The sequence below is a fragment of the Poecilia latipinna genome, unplaced genomic scaffold, assembly GCF_001443285.1.
Source record: "Poecilia latipinna isolate Pla-1442-1.1 unplaced genomic scaffold, P_latipinna-1.0 Scaffold560, whole genome shotgun sequence".
NCBI lineage: Eukaryota > Metazoa > Chordata > Actinopteri > Cyprinodontiformes > Poeciliidae > Poecilia > Poecilia latipinna.
In genome coordinates this window covers 266225-282719 of record NW_015113176.1, presented here as the reverse complement: position 1 = coordinate 282719, position 16495 = coordinate 266225, and the positions used below count along the sequence as shown (strand labels likewise).

The 16495-nt window shown below is 36.4% G+C and overlaps 2 protein-coding genes across 5 annotated transcripts in view; one reads left to right on the top strand and one right to left on the bottom strand.

Moving 5' to 3' along the window:
- The window catches only part of LOC106953105 (plexin-B2-like), a 141752-nt gene extending 137126 nt beyond the window's left edge, over window positions 1-4626 (top strand). For both annotated transcript variants that reach the window (XM_015041660.1, XM_015041659.1), the window contains exons 40-44: window positions 64-211; window positions 791-855; window positions 929-1004; window positions 1691-1765; window positions 2226-4626. In XM_015041660.1, coding sequence (XP_014897146.1) covers window positions 64-211; window positions 791-855; window positions 929-1004; window positions 1691-1765; window positions 2226-2330 — 469 coding nt within the window. In that variant the 3' untranslated portion in view covers window positions 2331-4626. The remainder of the gene's footprint in view (window positions 1-63; window positions 212-790; window positions 856-928; window positions 1005-1690; window positions 1766-2225) is intronic.
- A 2470-nt stretch (window positions 4627-7096) lies between these two features.
- mdm2 (MDM2 proto-oncogene) lies at window positions 7097-16192 on the bottom strand. Of its 3 annotated transcripts, none has more exons than XM_015041657.1 (12): window positions 16132-16192; window positions 12847-12882; window positions 11613-11665; window positions 11467-11541; window positions 11053-11186; window positions 10911-10960; window positions 10548-10603; window positions 9502-9562; window positions 9106-9434; window positions 8900-8971; window positions 8658-8841; window positions 7097-8019 (listed from the first exon to the last, which is right to left on the bottom strand). In XM_015041657.1, exons 3-12 carry the CDS (start codon window positions 11649-11651, stop codon window positions 7583-7585), a joined length of 1437 nt encoding a protein of 478 aa, XP_014897143.1. In that variant the 5' UTR covers window positions 11652-11665; window positions 12847-12882; window positions 16132-16192; the 3' UTR covers window positions 7097-7582. The 3 variants fall into 3 exon arrangements, with proteins under 3 accessions (XP_014897143.1, XP_014897142.1, XP_014897144.1); XM_015041656.1 differs by lacking the exon at window positions 16132-16192 and adding an exon at window positions 15865-16036; XM_015041658.1 differs by lacking the exon at window positions 16132-16192 and adding an exon at window positions 15865-16031 and having other exon boundaries at window positions 8658-8820.
- Between the last annotated feature and the right edge of the window lie 303 nt (window positions 16193-16495).

Below are 16495 nucleotides of genomic sequence, written 5' to 3'. Positions count from 1 at the left end.
CAAAGACCAGGCGTGTCTCTGAAAGAAACTACCCAACTTGTACCTCCTGGGTGTTTCCTCCAGCCTGCCGATGCGGTTCTGGGTGAACATCCTGAGGAACCCGCAGTTCATCTTGGACGTTCACGTGACGGAGGTGGTGGACGCGTCGCTGCACGTCATCGGCCAGACCTTCATGGACGCCTGCACCAAGACGGAGCACAAGCTCAGCAGAGTCAGTTCGACTTTACGCTTCTTCTGGGTCAAACTGGAGTCATTTAAAAATGTGAACAAACTGTGATGGATTAATGGTAACAAAACTAGAAAGTTTGTTTGTTTTCTGTCTACATTCTTTGAGTTGAGATGTTTGTTTTTTTTATTCTTATAGCGATTAACTAATAAAAATCTCATAGTGGCTGAAAATGAACAGCAGCTATATATAAATCAATTGAAGTGATTAATCACATTTTTTCGATGGAGTATTAGAGGTAGGCTAAGGAAAATAACGACTGAATCTATTTTCAAGTGATTTCTTATAATTTTGCGACAGTTTTTGGTAAACTGCGTGTTATTCTGCTAACATAATGACTATATTCTCATAGTTAAAGTAAAATTCTCATATCCTTCCCTAATACTCTGTCATTCAACTCACAGAAGGGATGATTGAAATAAAAGCCAAATTTTGAAAACGTTTCTGGGAGAGAAAGAGAGAAAAAGAAGGAGATGGATTAATCAGCCCTGAGGGACGCCAGAGACCAGCTGAGGAGTTTAGCCAGTTACTGCCAGAGATCAGCGTGTTTGTTTCTGTCTGCAGGAGTCTCCGAGCAACAAGCTGCTCTACGCAAAAGAGATTTCCACCTATAAGAAGATGGTTGACGAGTGAGTTCACAACACCGACTGTTGTTCTGACCCGGTTGATTCCTGCATGAACGAGTTTGTTTGTTTCCCTCAGTTACTACAGAGGCATCAGGCAGATGGTTCCAGTCAGCGACCAGGACATGAACACACACCTGGCCGAGGTGTCCCGGGTAGGAACCGCTTTACCTGTCTGCAAAAACCCTCCAGAACCAGAGATTCTGGGTCAGAACCAGCTGGACCGGTTGGTTCTGGGAGGTTATGAGTAACAGAGCGACCCACAAAAGTAATAAAATGTTAATCATTTCACATTACGTTACAGATAAAAATCTGAAAAGTGCGGCATGCCTTTGTTTTTGTAGCCTTCCCGAGTCAGTACTTGGTAGAACCTCCAAGTCTTCTGGGTTTTGTCAGATTAGATCAGGAGAATCTGTGGGCATCAATTTTTTAATCCTGAGAGATTCTCATTTGGATGGACTTTGACTAGACCATACATTTGGGGTGAACCTCCAAACTAGTCTCCGGAATTTATCAGTGGAAAGGGGGTGAATAAATAGATGTTTCATGCTTATTTATCTACAGATCAAAGTTTTTTTGTTTCTCTTCATAGTGTTGCATAAAACTGAAGCTTGTTTGTAGCGTTAGCATGTTAGGAAAAAATAAAGGGTTCGAATACTTGAAAAAGGAACTGTAGTTATAGATGAGGAGAGATTTGTAGCTAGAGCGCCCTCTACAGGTGTTTCCAGCTGAACAACAGAAGATACTGAAGTGTTTAATTTACTAATTTTTAGGTAATTTTTTCTGTCTCAACTTTGTTGTTTTGTGCTGCATAATAAATGTGCTGCTCTTGTTCTTGCAGCAACACACAGACAAGCTGAACACCCAGGTGGCCTTACATCAGCTCTACCAGTACGCCAGCAAGTACTTCGACCTGGTGAGGAATCCTCTCCAAATGTTTTCATCACACAGAAAACCTGAAACTCGGACAGAAAACGGTGGAAATTAAATTCAACATTGATACTAAATTATGACTTTTAGTTTTTTATTTTACTACATTTGCACAATCACTTTGCAACGAGTCATTAGCATTCTTTAAATGAAGATTATGATTTTTTTTTTTTTGCATTTAGTGAGTTAACTTTAACTTGTATTAAGGTTAAAAATGTGTTGATCTGATTTTCATTCAAATACGCAAGAAAATTATTTGAAATATGCACGTATATTTAAATTTAATTCAAGATGAAAATAATATTTAGGTCAGTATGTTTGAAAAACAATATTTTCTATAAAGATTTTAATTTGTTTTTAGTTTTTTTAGGAATAAATGTAACTCTGAGGTTCTTTTCGTCAATTTTTGATAAACATAAAATGAAAAATGTTGTTTTGTTCCTCAGATCATCCAGTCTCTGGACGAGGACCCAGCCGCCCAGAACAGGCAGCTGACACTCCGCCTGCAGCAGGTCGCCGCCGCCCTGGAGAACAAAGTCACTGACCTCTGACCTCACCAAGGGGGCGGGGCTTCTTTTCTATTGTGAGCGTACGGACTCATCTAAATGAGAGTCGCTAGCAGAGCCAGAAGAGACCAATTTCAGCGCCCAACAACAAATAAGCAAAAAGAAAACATCTTTTTGAAATTCACCAAAAGTTGAAGAAAATCCAAGTGAAGTGACAGAAGATTTTGTTTTTTGGGACGTTTTGATCGGACCTTCAGCTGCTCCAGGATCGTTTTCCAGCTCTTTCTGCTGGACGGTACGGAGGCCCGGCGGGTCCAGATGTTCGAAACATCAGCGACTTTCTTTAGATTTATTTTATGTTTTCTGTTTGTATCCTGAGTTTCTGCTTCTGGGACACCAGAAACCAACGGCTGCATTTCTTTCATGTTCAGGAAGTTAGTTAAAAAATATCTTTTAAAAATGCACCAAAGTCCAGAAAATCTGAAAAGTAAAGTAAGTTACGTATTATATCATTTAAAAATCATGCGACATAAACAAATTCAGCTAGCTTAGAGATAAACTAGATTCACATTTGTGAAGAAAATGTTTAAAAAATGAAATATTTCAGTTGTAGTCACGCCTTCCCACCACTGGGAGTGCTGCTTACAACTTATAGTTCCCTTCTGAATTATTGCACAACCAACTAAAAAAGGTACTGCTTTGTTTTTGTTTTTTTAAATCAGATGAATCTTGACTTGCCTAATCATTGTTTTCAATTTATTTATTAATTCACCCATTTATAGTTCATTTTTACGGTTCCGTATAAAATACTTTATATATTTTGCGCTAAAAATCTCAAAGACTGAGAGCTAGTTTGTGGAAAAGTTGGTCAGTTTCAGTAATTTTCAGTAAATTCATAAAACAAACAGAAAATGAATGATGACCCTGGTTGGTTTAAGCCCCGCCCCTGAAACACCCAGCCTGCTCTGATTGGACAGCAGCAGTGGTCTGATCAGGCTCCGCCCACTGAACGTGACAATTATATTAATCATGAAATCTGCTTTTATTTCAGCTCAAATTTCCATAGTATAAATGAAAATACGCAAAATTTTATGAGTCGAACTTGTTACACACATCATGACGTAAATTCAGAAATGTTTTTTATATTAAACATCGTATCAAATCTGTAAACCATCACAGCTTTTCTCAAACTTTCACTGAAGCCACTTTGGTGCCAAATGCTCTGAATCTAGGACATGTTTGAGACTAAAAGGATTTTCGGTACTTTTACGATTAAAAAAATGTGAAACTTGGCGGCTGTGTCGTTGATGAAACGTCCGGACGAACTCTTGCTTTCGTGTTTTCATGTTTGAAACATTTTGCAGCCTTCGTGGATGAACAATTTGTCCGTCTCTGCCGACGCTTGCTTCTGTCTGCCTTCTCTTTGCCACCAGCGAGTGCCTTAAAGAGTTGAAGTGGATCTGAAAGGAACAAACCGACCAGAACCGGATCACAGAACTGAATGTTTCAGCTGTTTAAGTCAAGACTTGGCACTAACTGAACAGCAGAGGGCGCTAAACATTGAGGATGAGACAAAATGTTTTATGCTAGCAGTTGTTTTTTTCTGACAGAAATGTTTGGATTGGATCAAAAAATAGACAATTAAATGTTGGATGTTTAGAAGAACCAAACAAATTGATCCTGAACTACTCGTGATTTGCGTTCAGAAAAACTAAATTTGGACAAAAATAGTTATTGTCAATCCTCTGAAACATGTTTGTAATCCGACTGGAGGCCATTTTTCAGATTTCGAAACAGCATCCCCGGTACTTGTCGTACAACTGACCCGATCCGTCGGTTTGCACCGCCTTCTCACAGAGGATTTTTAGTTTCTAGGCGACAGAAATTGTGAAATTGTCCCTTTAATTTCTTGTCCTGACACGATTATGATCAACTCCAGTTTGTTTCAGGCAGAAACAGAAACTGAAATGTGAACTTTGCTGCCAAATGTTCTGATCGTCTGCAGGAACCGAGTCGAGGGTCTTTGTGTTTCTGTGTTAGAATATGCTGACGAACATTAAGGCGCACCTGAAAAGTCCAAATGTTTCTTCGTCCTGAAGCCTGATCCAGCAACGGACTTTAAAGCCAGCGTTGCCGTTGGTTACGGTTGTGAGGCGACAGCAGGAATGGCTTGGATGGACCAAGCTTTAGACTTTGAAATGGACTCGAATGGGACTAGATGTTACCAGAACGGGTCTGAACTGAACTGAAGCCCAAATCTGTTACTCTTCTGTTGAAGTGGGGAAAAAATCCAGATCTAGGAAGTCCAAATATCCAATAAAGTATCTTTATACAAATGAAAGAAAGGCGTCTTGTTTCATTTGTAACATGTTTTTATGTTCAATGCTCTTAAAATGAATTTACTGGGTTCCAGCTGAATGTTGCTCTTACTTTTCTGTGTTTTATAGATTAAATCCTAAAGAAATGTGCTTCCATACAGATGATATGTCTGCAGCAGCCATATTGGATTGTCAGGTCACGGTTTGGAAGAACCTCAAACTTTCCAAGTTGAAATCTTTTGACTATCGTCCAGCAGAATTTTGGCTAAAATTAATAGACTTTTGTAATTTTTATGTCTATTTTGGAAAGTGAAATTAATACCAGCTGGACGCTTTACTAGAACTTGGACCAAAGTGCAAGAGATGGGAACAAACAGTTTTTGGTTAAACATTTATATTTTTATCCGCATGTTTTAACAGTTTTCAGCTCCTTTGTGACGTTTAAACCCTCTAACCCTTTAGAGGGTTTCTCCTCTCTAAAGCGGACCAGAGCAATTCTGAGCCTCCACAGGTGTTTCCCATTGACCTCAACAAGCCGCCATATTGTACATCCACAAACCGGAAACACAGGTAAGTTTTTCAATTGTCTATTTACGTTAGTTTCTCCTTTAATAGTCTGTGAATTTAGAGTTTATATATTTTTAAGGAATTTAATGAAAGAGAAACTCATCACCCAGAGTGATCTGTTTCAAACGTTAGTTTGTTAATTTGGATTAAAAAAAAATAAAATCAATTTCTCGGCTACAATATTAAAATTAGACCCATTAAATGTAATTTTAAGACAGAAATATAATATTGTTGCTTAGACGATCACGGGGGAAACCGCTGACACCCATCGGAAGGCTAATATTCTAATTAATCGGATAACCGGATTAATTAGAATATAAAAGTGGGGTGAACTTATTCAGTCATATACTGTGTATACATTAGTTAAACTTTTGTATTACCATTAAAACGGTTAATGTTCGCTAAAAAACAAACAAACCCATCAGTCTCACCAACGGAGTTTAAAAGTTAGCAAGTTCCTGTTTTTATTTTGTGAGACCACTTCCGGTTATCGGCAAGCGAATGTTCGCTAAATATTTTATCTCCGAGCTAGCTTGCTAACGAAATACACTGCACAAAAAAATAAAGGGAACATTCAAATAACACATCCTAGATCTGAATGAATGAAATATTCTCATTGAATACTTTGTTCTGTACAAAGTTGAATGTGCTGACAACAAAATCACACAAAAATCATCAATGGGAATCAAATTTATTAACCAATGGAGGCCTGGATTTGGAGCCACACACAAAATTAAAGTGAAATGTTCCCTTTATTTTTTTGAGCAGTATATTTAGCTTTGAAATTTTGTCACTAGCATTCAATTTTCAAATTTATTTTTAAATCAATCAATGAAAATCATACGTTACTTTTTAAATGTGGTTCAACAGAATCATAGAAATAACAATAAAAAAAAATAAATAAATGACTGTACCTGAAACTTATTTAAATATTATTTTTATAATAAATATTTCTTTAGGCTAAAAATTATGTTAAAAAAAGAGAACAACAATAAAAGTCTATTTAATAGTAGCAGCCTAAACAAGAATGTGATGATCCCAATTCTGCTGTGCTTTCTTTTTTAACAGAAATGATCTGCAGACCGGAACCGGACCGGACCGGTTCTGATCAGAGGTGAGTTCATAATTTCGGGTCAGTTCATCTCTAATAAACATCAAAGGTTAGGGATTTAATTCTTAGTTAAGCAGCAAAATCTAGTTTTTAGATAATCGAGTTTGTCTACAAAATAATAATTTCACCTCTATTTGAGGGAAAAGAAACAGATTTTTCCTTTTTATGATAAAACACAAAATAGTTTTTAACTGGATTTAATTTTATTTAACTGCGTTGTATTTGGGTTTAATTATAGAAATGTAACACTGCCACCTTGTGGTCAATGAATACAACACATCCTGCAGAGATTTTTTGTATTTTATAAACGAAGTTTTTAACCGCTGGTTTGCAGGTTTATTTAAAAAAAAAAAAAGAAAAAAACCTTCGCACAGCATTATGGGAAGTGAAATTTCGAACTTTACCGATTTGGCAGCTCAAACAGAAGATTTATTCAATAAAAACCAAACAGGAAACATTAGAAATCTTAACCAATCTCATTATTTAAAACGTTCTTAAAATGTTTTAAATTAATAAGAGGTATAACTTCTAATAGTTGAACATTTTCTGGAATAAATAAACATGCAAAAGAGTTTCATAAAATAAAAAGCATCCACTTATAAATTATTTGTGAAACTTTTACTTTATTTCCGGGTTAAAGCTGAACAAAAATAAACGTTTCATAGATTATAGTCAAAATAATTTCCTTTTAGTTTAACCTTCAGATTTTAAATACTTTGAAAGTTTTTATCTGCTGATTTTTTTTTTCTCAACTTTCGCACAGCATTATGGGAACTGAAGTTTCCAACTTTAAATAATTTCTCAGCTCAAACAAATGAGAATTAAAAGTTTATTCAGTAAAAACAAACAAACATTAGAAATCTTAACCCACCTCTTTATTTAAACGCTCTTAAAGTGTTTTAAATAAATAAATAACAGATGTAATATTTCTAATAGATGAACATTTCTGGAAGAAATAAACGTGCAAAAAATAGTTTTACAAAATAAGAACTATCGATTTTATTTCTGGATAAAAGAGGAAAAATTTATGCTTTAAAAAATAAGTTGAAATAATTTCCCTTTAGCTTAAACTTCAACTTTAACCACTGGTTTAAAAAAAACCTTCACACAGCATTATGGCAACTGATATTTCAAACTTCAAGTAATTTGGTAACATTTTATAATTTCAGATTTACAGAATCTTATATTTAGTGGTATAATTTAAGTAATTAATGTATTAAGGAACTGCTGCAGCTGTATGTTTTATTGTTTATTATTAATAATGTGGAGGTAGACAGACGGAGGTCAGCTGGAGGTCGTTCTCAGCTGAGGTAGGTGAGGACGACGGACTGGATGGGCATCCTGCAGACGGGGCACAGCTTGTTCCTCCTCTTCAGCTTCCTGGCGCAGACGTAGCAGGACATGAGGTGTCCAGTGCGCCCGTGGACGATGCAGCCGTTTTTGGGTCGGGACTGGCAGATGAGACACGGGTCCAGACACGAGTCCGGCAGCCGGGACTCGGCCGACACGCTGCGCTCCAGGTCCGGCACCGGGTCCTGGGAGTCGCCCGACGACGATGGCTGGGACTCGGGCGCCCAGAGCTTCTCCTGGGAGGAAGAGGAGGAGGAAGGCTGGGAAGAGCAGAGGGCATTCTGGGAGTTTGGGGCGGAGCAGTCGGACCAATTCTGGGAGTTCAGAGGAGTTTTCGCTCTTTTTCCATCAGGAACGTCGACGCCGTCGTTGTCCTCCACATCCGAACCTGCCGGAGACGCACAGGGAGTTACAGCTGGAACAGCAACAGAGCGGTAATTAAAACATATATGAATTTAACGTTTAAGATAAAAACTAAAAAGCTTCATATTTCTGCACAGAATTCTGAACAAAAAAAAAAAAAGCTCTCCTAAGCACTTTTTGGATCCAATTATTAATCTGTTATAAAAAATAAACACCTTTGCACTGTTTGTTAAAGCAGAAAGGACTGAACTTTAGTTATAAATGGAAGCATACACTCAAAGGCATTTATGCTGAAAGAACAAATTCAGAGCAGAAATTAAACCAAACTGCACAAGAATTATTTACATTTTGAATCTTAGATTTTAAAAAAGTCTTAATATTTTCTGCCCAAAACTCAAGTTGCAGTTTCAGCTTCACCTGGTTCAAATTCTCCTATTAATCATCTTTATGTATTCCATTATTAATCTGTTAATATAAAACATAATCAGCTCTTCATCGATGTTCAGCTGAGCAGGTTTTAGCTGCAGATGCATCGTTTGCTACTAAAAGTTTCGTAGTTTTAATTCAGACTAGCCATTAGCTTTAGCCTCCAACAAAAACATCTTTTTTGTTTTGTTGCCTAAACAAAGTTTGATTGAAATGAACAAACACACTAGAACCCACCTGGAGTTTCTTTGGCAGCTGATTGGTCGGTGGGCTTCATGGGGAGGGCTTTGGGGTCGGCGGACGCCTCCGGCAGCCAATCGTGTCGCAGCGTCCAGCAGCGAAAACAGTTTCTGGGTAGCGGCGGGTTCAGCTCGTCACACTTGGAGCAGCGCCAGTAATCCTGAGAGAGAAACCCACGAAACTGAATGAAGAGAGGCTAGCGTGAAAGCTAACGCTAATGCTAACACGTTTCTACTCACAGCTTCTGTGATCTCCGTGTCGTCGTCAAACGAGTCGTCGTCTTCCGCCTCGAAGATGGTGACTTCATAAACCTGAGGAGGAAATCGATGAATAAAGAAAAAGTTAACATTCAGTTTGTTTTGCCACCAGAATAAAAACCATTTTGGCTCAATAATAATTTCCGTTTTAGATGATCTATAATTGATTGTTTGTGGTTTCGTCTCACCTGGTCGTCGGCGGACAGCGACGCGTCGTCCTCGTTGTAGTCGTCCGAGTCGACCGACTCCACCTCGAACTCCACGCTGAAGTTGTCGCTGTCGGAGTCGGACGCCGCGATCGTGACCTCCGACCTCCCGGACCGGACGCTGTGGGAGTCGGACGACTGGCTGCCGCGGTTGTCCCGCCCACTTCCCAGCCCTCCAATCACACACCAGGACAGGCTGCCGTCGAACGTCAGCGAGTAGCTGTCCGAGCGCCGCCGCTTCCTGCTGTCGTCCGACTCTTCGTCCTCCGACTGCTGCTCCTCTTCCTCTCCCTCTGTGCTGCGGGACGGACCTGAGAGGAGGGCGGGGTTTATGCCAGGTGCATGCTGATTGGTCGGTTTCAATCAGCAGAAACTCACCTGAGTTGCTCCGTCTCCTCCTCCTCCTCTGGTCTGTAGATGAAGATGAACTCTCGGCTCCCTGAAACGCAAAACATCAAACTCAGGTTTAGTTTGGAGAATTAAAAAAAAACAAATAGATAAAAATAAACATTTTCAATGCATTAAATTATGAGCAGAAGGTAATTAAATGGTTAGTAAAACAACATTTTAGACAAAAATGGAGGATCATCATCTTTTACAGGACCAAACTAAAACTTTTAATTTATCACTGAATGTTTTATTTATGAGTTTATTTGATTAAAACATTTGAAAGTTGGATTAAAAGTCTCCAATATTAAATTTTAATATTGTTTTTCCTTTTTAGCAGCAAACATGACCGAATTTAGATAAAATTTCTGTTAAATTCTAGTTTGATTCACATCAGGGGTGTTCAAGGTGTGGTTCAGGGGCCATTTGTGGCCCTTGAAATGATGTCATTTGGCCCCTGATCACAAGTCAAAAATAATTTAAAAATTTGGCCAATAAACCAGAAAACAATTAACTAAAAAATGTGACTAATTGTTAAGGTGACATTTGGAAGCCTTTTTATGTTTTGAATGATCTACAGATTTTATCTAATTGTTTTTTTTATTGAGCATGTAAAAAAAAACAAAACTAAACTAAAAAAAAAAAATAAAATGAAAAAAAAAAGACAGTAGACTAATCTTAGTAATTTTTGCCTCCAGGGAAAAACTTAAAAAAAAAAAAAAAACTGGCAGATTCTCCATATTTATTATTAAACCAGTTCAGCCTTTTAAACAATATTAGAGATAAATTAAATTTATTTCTTTACATTTTATTGCCTTAAACACATTAAAATCATTCTTTTAGTGATGCATCTGCAGCTAAAAAAATATTTAATAAAATCTAAATTAGTTCATTTCAATACTCCATTCATCACAATCAGATTATTTCAATCCTTTTAAAATTAAAATATACATTTAGATATGAAAAACTGTAAAAAAAAAACCTGAGTTTTGATACATCAATACGAATATTGATGACATTGTAACGACTCGTCTCACCTCCGTCCGTCTGTCCGTCTGGCTGCTGTGAGCTTCACTCAAATCCGTTGCTGAATCTGTGAAGAAACAAGTTTTCTCAGTTTATTCACATTTAACATTTCAATCTAATAAAATGTCTAATATTTAATGTGTTCACTGTAAAACCTGACAGGTTGTACAACAGATCATTTACATTACACACATTTTATTTTCCAATTGGATCAAATTTCTTTCCTAAAATGTTTTATTTCTCTCTGATTTCAGTGAATTCTCCTTCCAACTTGTAGATTTAATCTGAGAAAATAATCTGTAACATTTATTATGACCCTAATTAGTTTAATTTCGTTACAAACTGAAGTGTGTAAAGACAGGAAGTCGGCCGACCTTGGTTCTTCACAGCCTCCAGGTTCTTGGTGATCATTGCAAACAAAACCCTGAAACAGAAACACGTTTCAGTTCCAACATGGCGGAGGAACCAGAACCGGAACCAGAACCAGAACCAGAACCGGAGGAGACTCGGACTCACCTTGGTTCCTTCACGGAGAAGCTGTCAACGCCCAGAACCCGGCCCAGAGCGTCCTGAGCGCAGTGGACGATGTGCTGCTGGTTCTGGTCGTACAGCTGCCTCTGCATGATGTACTGACCCAGGTAGAACATGACCTGGACAGAACGGCCAATCAGAACGCAGCATTACAGAAAACCCACCATCTTTGGACGAAACTACAGTTTCATGCTACAAATATCAAGATTTTAAAGAAAACCAACTCATTCTCTGGCACAGAAATTAAACTGTGGAGAAAAAAAAAAGCCTTTGGTCGTCATAACAACGGGAAGACTAAACCCTCACATATCCGACTAAATGCAGACGATCCTTCCAAGATTTTTACTTTGACCCTCTTTTAAAGATGGTAAGAAGTTTCACACCGAGGACGTTCTCTACCTCCTTTATGGTGAAAACGTCTTTGGTGGCTCCGGCGTGTTGCAGCAGAGAGCCGAACTCCACCTTCGGTCTCACCTGAACACAAACAGGAAGTGAGTCACGCAGTAAAACCAGGAAGTGGCGGTTTCAACGGCAGCAGCGCTCACCAGCTTGTTTTCATTGGTGAACTCCCCGTCAGCTGACATGGTGATGCCGGTTGCTGCGGCGCACAAACATAAACAAAGTGAGTTATTACTGAGGTTCTGCTCAGTTTGACCCAAACTGGACGGATTAAACCAGAAACCTGAAAATTAATAAGATCTGTGATCAGTTTATAACACAATTAATACGTTAAATAAAAGCACAACTGAGCAGCTGGACTGACTTAGTTAAATGTAACTAAATACAACAACCTCGGTTTGTTAGTGTAGAGAGAAACAAATGTTTAAAAAAATTTGAAATTTTTCCTTAGTTTGCATTTCAGAGCCAAAGTGGAAAATATTTCAGACAAACAGGCGATTATTCCAAAACAACAAACATTTTTAACTTAACAAAATGTTTTCCTGAACACAAAAAACTAAACATGGCTGTAATTGATTAATCACGATCAATCGATTACAGTTTAACAGTTTTAGCTTCACCTGGTTCAAATTCTGTAAATAAACTCTTAACAGCTTCTGCATCCAACTATTAATCGATTGATTATCAGATCTTCACTGTATTGATAGGTTGAGCAGAAAGTGTTGATTTATTTTTGTTGCATTTTTTAGCTGCAGATCATTTGCTACAAATAGTTACTAAATGTTTTTATTCCATGTTGGGAATAAAATTTATTTGCATCTTTTAATGCATTTCTAATATTGTATAAAAAATTAAGAGGTACAATAAAAAAATTGATGAATTTTGTCTGATTAATTATAGATTATAAAAATAGTTTGTTTAAAAAATTCTGCTGAATCTTTTAGCTACAACATTTAAGCAAAAATCAATAAATCAATTAACTGCATAAAAAATTTAAACTAAATTTCTCTTTCTAGCAAAAACTGGATGATAAAAGTTTTCAGTTTGAAGGATAATGTTGTTCATAATTAATTAGTTTATTTTAGATATTTAAAATGTCTTCCAGTTGACTTTAAAATTTTCTGAATATATTCTTGCATTATTTTACCATTTTATTACTTGAAAATAGTTTCAAAACAATATTATGGTTTATCATGACAGGAACATCTACATCCAAATTAATAAACAGATTCCAGACACGTCCAGTCCTTAAAATCAAACTATTCAGATCATTTATTCACTTCAAACCGTCACAATAAGATTAGAAATCCTGAAAATAATTTTTGTAAAACAGTTTCACTCCAGATGAAGCAGAAAATGAGTAGAAATGATCATTTTTACCTGAGTTTATAGAAGATTTGCCCTCAGCAGCCCATCCTGTGCAAAGCAGAGCAGATAAAGTGCAGTGAGTGGTGCCAACAGAACCGGCACCTCTTATGCTCCCACTCAGACATGTTGGGACTAGACCGGCTGTCTGGGCCGGCCCTGCCTGAACCGGGCCGCCCCGCCTGAACCGGGCCTATCAGCGGCCCTGCAGCGCTGACTCAGCAGCAGAAACCCAGCAGCTGATTCAATCAGCTGCTGCTGCAGACATGCCAGGACTAGTCCACTATGACTCAGCTCTCCCTAGTTAGGTCGCCATGACAACCAGCTGGTAACCAGTAACCAATGTGTGAACAAGTCAGTCAGGAACAGGAAGTAGTTCCTCCATAAACAGCTGGCAGAACATCAAAAACGTCTCATTCGTCCAAAAAAAAAACAAACGCATCACTTCCTTTTTTTTGTTTTTTTTTCACGGATTTATCATTTTTCCCCTAAAATAACCCTGAAGTATGAGTAAAAATATTTTAACATATTTTTACTTGTTTGGTAAAAAGTTTACTCAAGTACTTAGTAACTAATCAAATTATCAATAATTTATTATTTAAAAATTACATCATCAGATGGATCAAAATATAAAGTTAAGTGGAATTTTTTTTAAGGACCAAAATGACAAAAAATAATAAAAATAAAATCAGGCAAAAGGAAATGTTTATCAATAAATAACTCATGAAACTTAACAGAAACTGCAGGAGTGAGTCTGAGCCTGGTGAGTTTTTGTGGTAAAAATACTAAAGCTAATTTTTTTCAAAAAAGTTACTAAGTAAATGTAACTAGTTACTACCCACGTCTGATCTCAGGAAAGTCAAAATTATCCCAATAAACGGTTAATATATTTGTTTCTGCATTCAATTAGTTCTAATTAACATTAAATAATATTGAACATCTTTTTACACTGATCAGCTCCTCCAGAATTTCTCGATTGTTTTTGTGATTTCGTAACACTAAGTTAGACAGAACACATGAAGAGCTGCGGCGGGCCAGATTTGGCCCCCGGGCCTTGAGTTTGACACCTGTGCTCTGTCTCTTGAAAATGAATAAAACGTTTATGTCTGGACATGTTGGCTGGTTGATTTTCCTCCAGTGTTGGGCAATAAAACGGTTTTAATAATTTAACCAGAAACACAAAATGTAAATAGCAAAAAATGAGTTTTAAAATTCAATAAATCACAAAAACGTCAAGAAGACAAGAACCTGATTTACCTCGTTTTCTGGTTTTCAAACATAAATGCAGTTTAACGACACTAAAATAACAGAATATTACCATTATTAGTATATAAAATCCTACAGTCCTTAGTTTAAAAAATGTATAAATTTAACACAAACTTTTCTTAAGTCTTTTAGCACCTAGTTTCTTTCTGTATTGAAATAAATACTTAAAAATTTGAAACCCTTGAAATAATAATAAAATCCAGATTATTCCAGTAAATTTGAATTGTCTGCCACATTTAAAAATGTCTCATCAGAACTTAAAATAATAAATTTTAACCATCTTTTTCCAACTCAAACTGTGACTTTAAATAATTTCCCTCATTTATATAATATCTAAAACAGGTTTTAGTAGAAATTAAAAAATGGAAATGGGGAATATTTCCTTAGTTACTTTTATAATTTGGTGTCCAATATTAAATTCTAAGAACATGTAAAGAAACTTAAATTATAATATCTTATTTAAACTTACCCTGACAAAAAGGGAGAAATAGATTGTTGTTAAACTAAAAAAAACATTTTTAAAAAGTAAATGTATATTTTTCACATGATAGTATTTTCACTAATATTTCTTAAATTAATATATAAAAACAAAAGTTTATTAGTTTTATTAAGTTTACCTAAAGTTTTATTTATATTTCAAATGTACAAACTGTTTAGATTTTTTTTACATATAATTTTCTTTAAACATAAAAACCCCTAAAAGTTAAAGGTATTTCTTATTTTTTAGCAAATATTTGTAACTTTGATCATATTTGCTCATTATTGATATTTACAGAAAAATATCCACACAACTTTCTTACTTATTGTCACATTTTTGTTCAAATGTTTGAGGGAAAAAAAATCTAACTTTTAAATTGCCTAAAATTTGTTTCAAAAGATTTTGTGATTTGATTGAAAATATTTTAAATATTTACTCTGATATTTATGTTTTTGTAATAAACTTAATGCTGCAATTTGAGATCCAGTCGTTTAAATAAAACTGTGTTTAAGTTTTAGTTTCACTAAATTTGGTTGGATTAATAATTTAGGTAGAAATTTGGCATATTTTTGTGCCAAATTGTTATGCGTCATAAAATAATCGTATTTTTCTGTGTATTTCATTCTGTTTCTAGTTGTTTACAATGTGTCAATATAACTGATTAATGTTAATGAAATGGGTAATAAAAAGCAGAAGCACCCAGACTTGCATGGATGAGTGTGGGCTCATGTTTTTGTGTGCCGGTCCAGAAAGAACAGAATGTTTTGGGCCGTTTTTGGTCCGAACCTCACGTGTTGGACGGATTTGCCCGGACTTGTCCCGCTCCCCTCCCGCCCACTCGATCTCAACAGACCTCAGTGAGTCAAAACAAAGTCTCCCATAAGCTCCGATAGCATTTTATTATTTCTACACACATATTAAGGGAAGATTAAAAAGCAAAAAACAAGAAGATTTTTTTTAAATAAATGTACATTTAAACGGTGCAGTCAAGCTGTCTATTTACGCACTAATCTTTGTAACGGCTGTGTTAGAAAACTACATGCTGATTAAACTGAAGTTGCATTCATAAAAAGAAAAACACGAACAATTTATTTTAGATAAATAGCGAGTTTTCTAACTTTGGAAAAACAAAGCATTACACCATGAGCGTCCCTCCCTACCATTCCGGTACGTTTCAGTTAGGAAACTCCGAGGCTCTGCGGCCTACTTCTACTAGCTTGACAATAACTTCGTATTTATGCTGAAATTACAACGTAAAACACTTACGTAATTGGCCTTAAATTACTCACCTTTAACAGCTCGGTAAACAAATTCCTTAAATGTTCATTAAATGTCCAGTATTCCGAAAAGACTTTCGAGTATTTAGACTTCGCTTCGTTCCTTCTAGTTTATATTGGGCGCCTCTAGTGATGTTATGGCGCCCCTGGTGTCCGGAGTCTGTGGTTACGTAACTCCAACACGGTGAAAAAGTGTTTACATATTTTTACGCAAAATAAGGCGAACATAATTTTTTTCTCTATGTGGATGATCCAAAGATCCATAAATGTCTCAAATACCTTATACCTGTGTTCCTCAAATCCGGGCCCTTAAGCTATTAGATGCGTCCCTGGTGCAACACACCTGAATCAAATGGCTGATTTACCTGCGTTATGTCAGCTTCTCCGGAATCCCGCTAACAACCTGATTAAACCTGCAACAATTGGTTACTTCAATAATCCATTATTCTAAAATAAAGTCACATTCTGCAGATTTTCATTTAGCCACTGTAGCCTTTTACACTAAATATTCAAATACATATTCAATTCCTGTTTTAAATAAGAAAAACATTTTATTGCCTAAAATGTTATATAACACTTTTTATTATTTTCCTGAACAGAATTTGGAAAACTGCCACTTGAGTTCTGGGTAGAACATATTTAC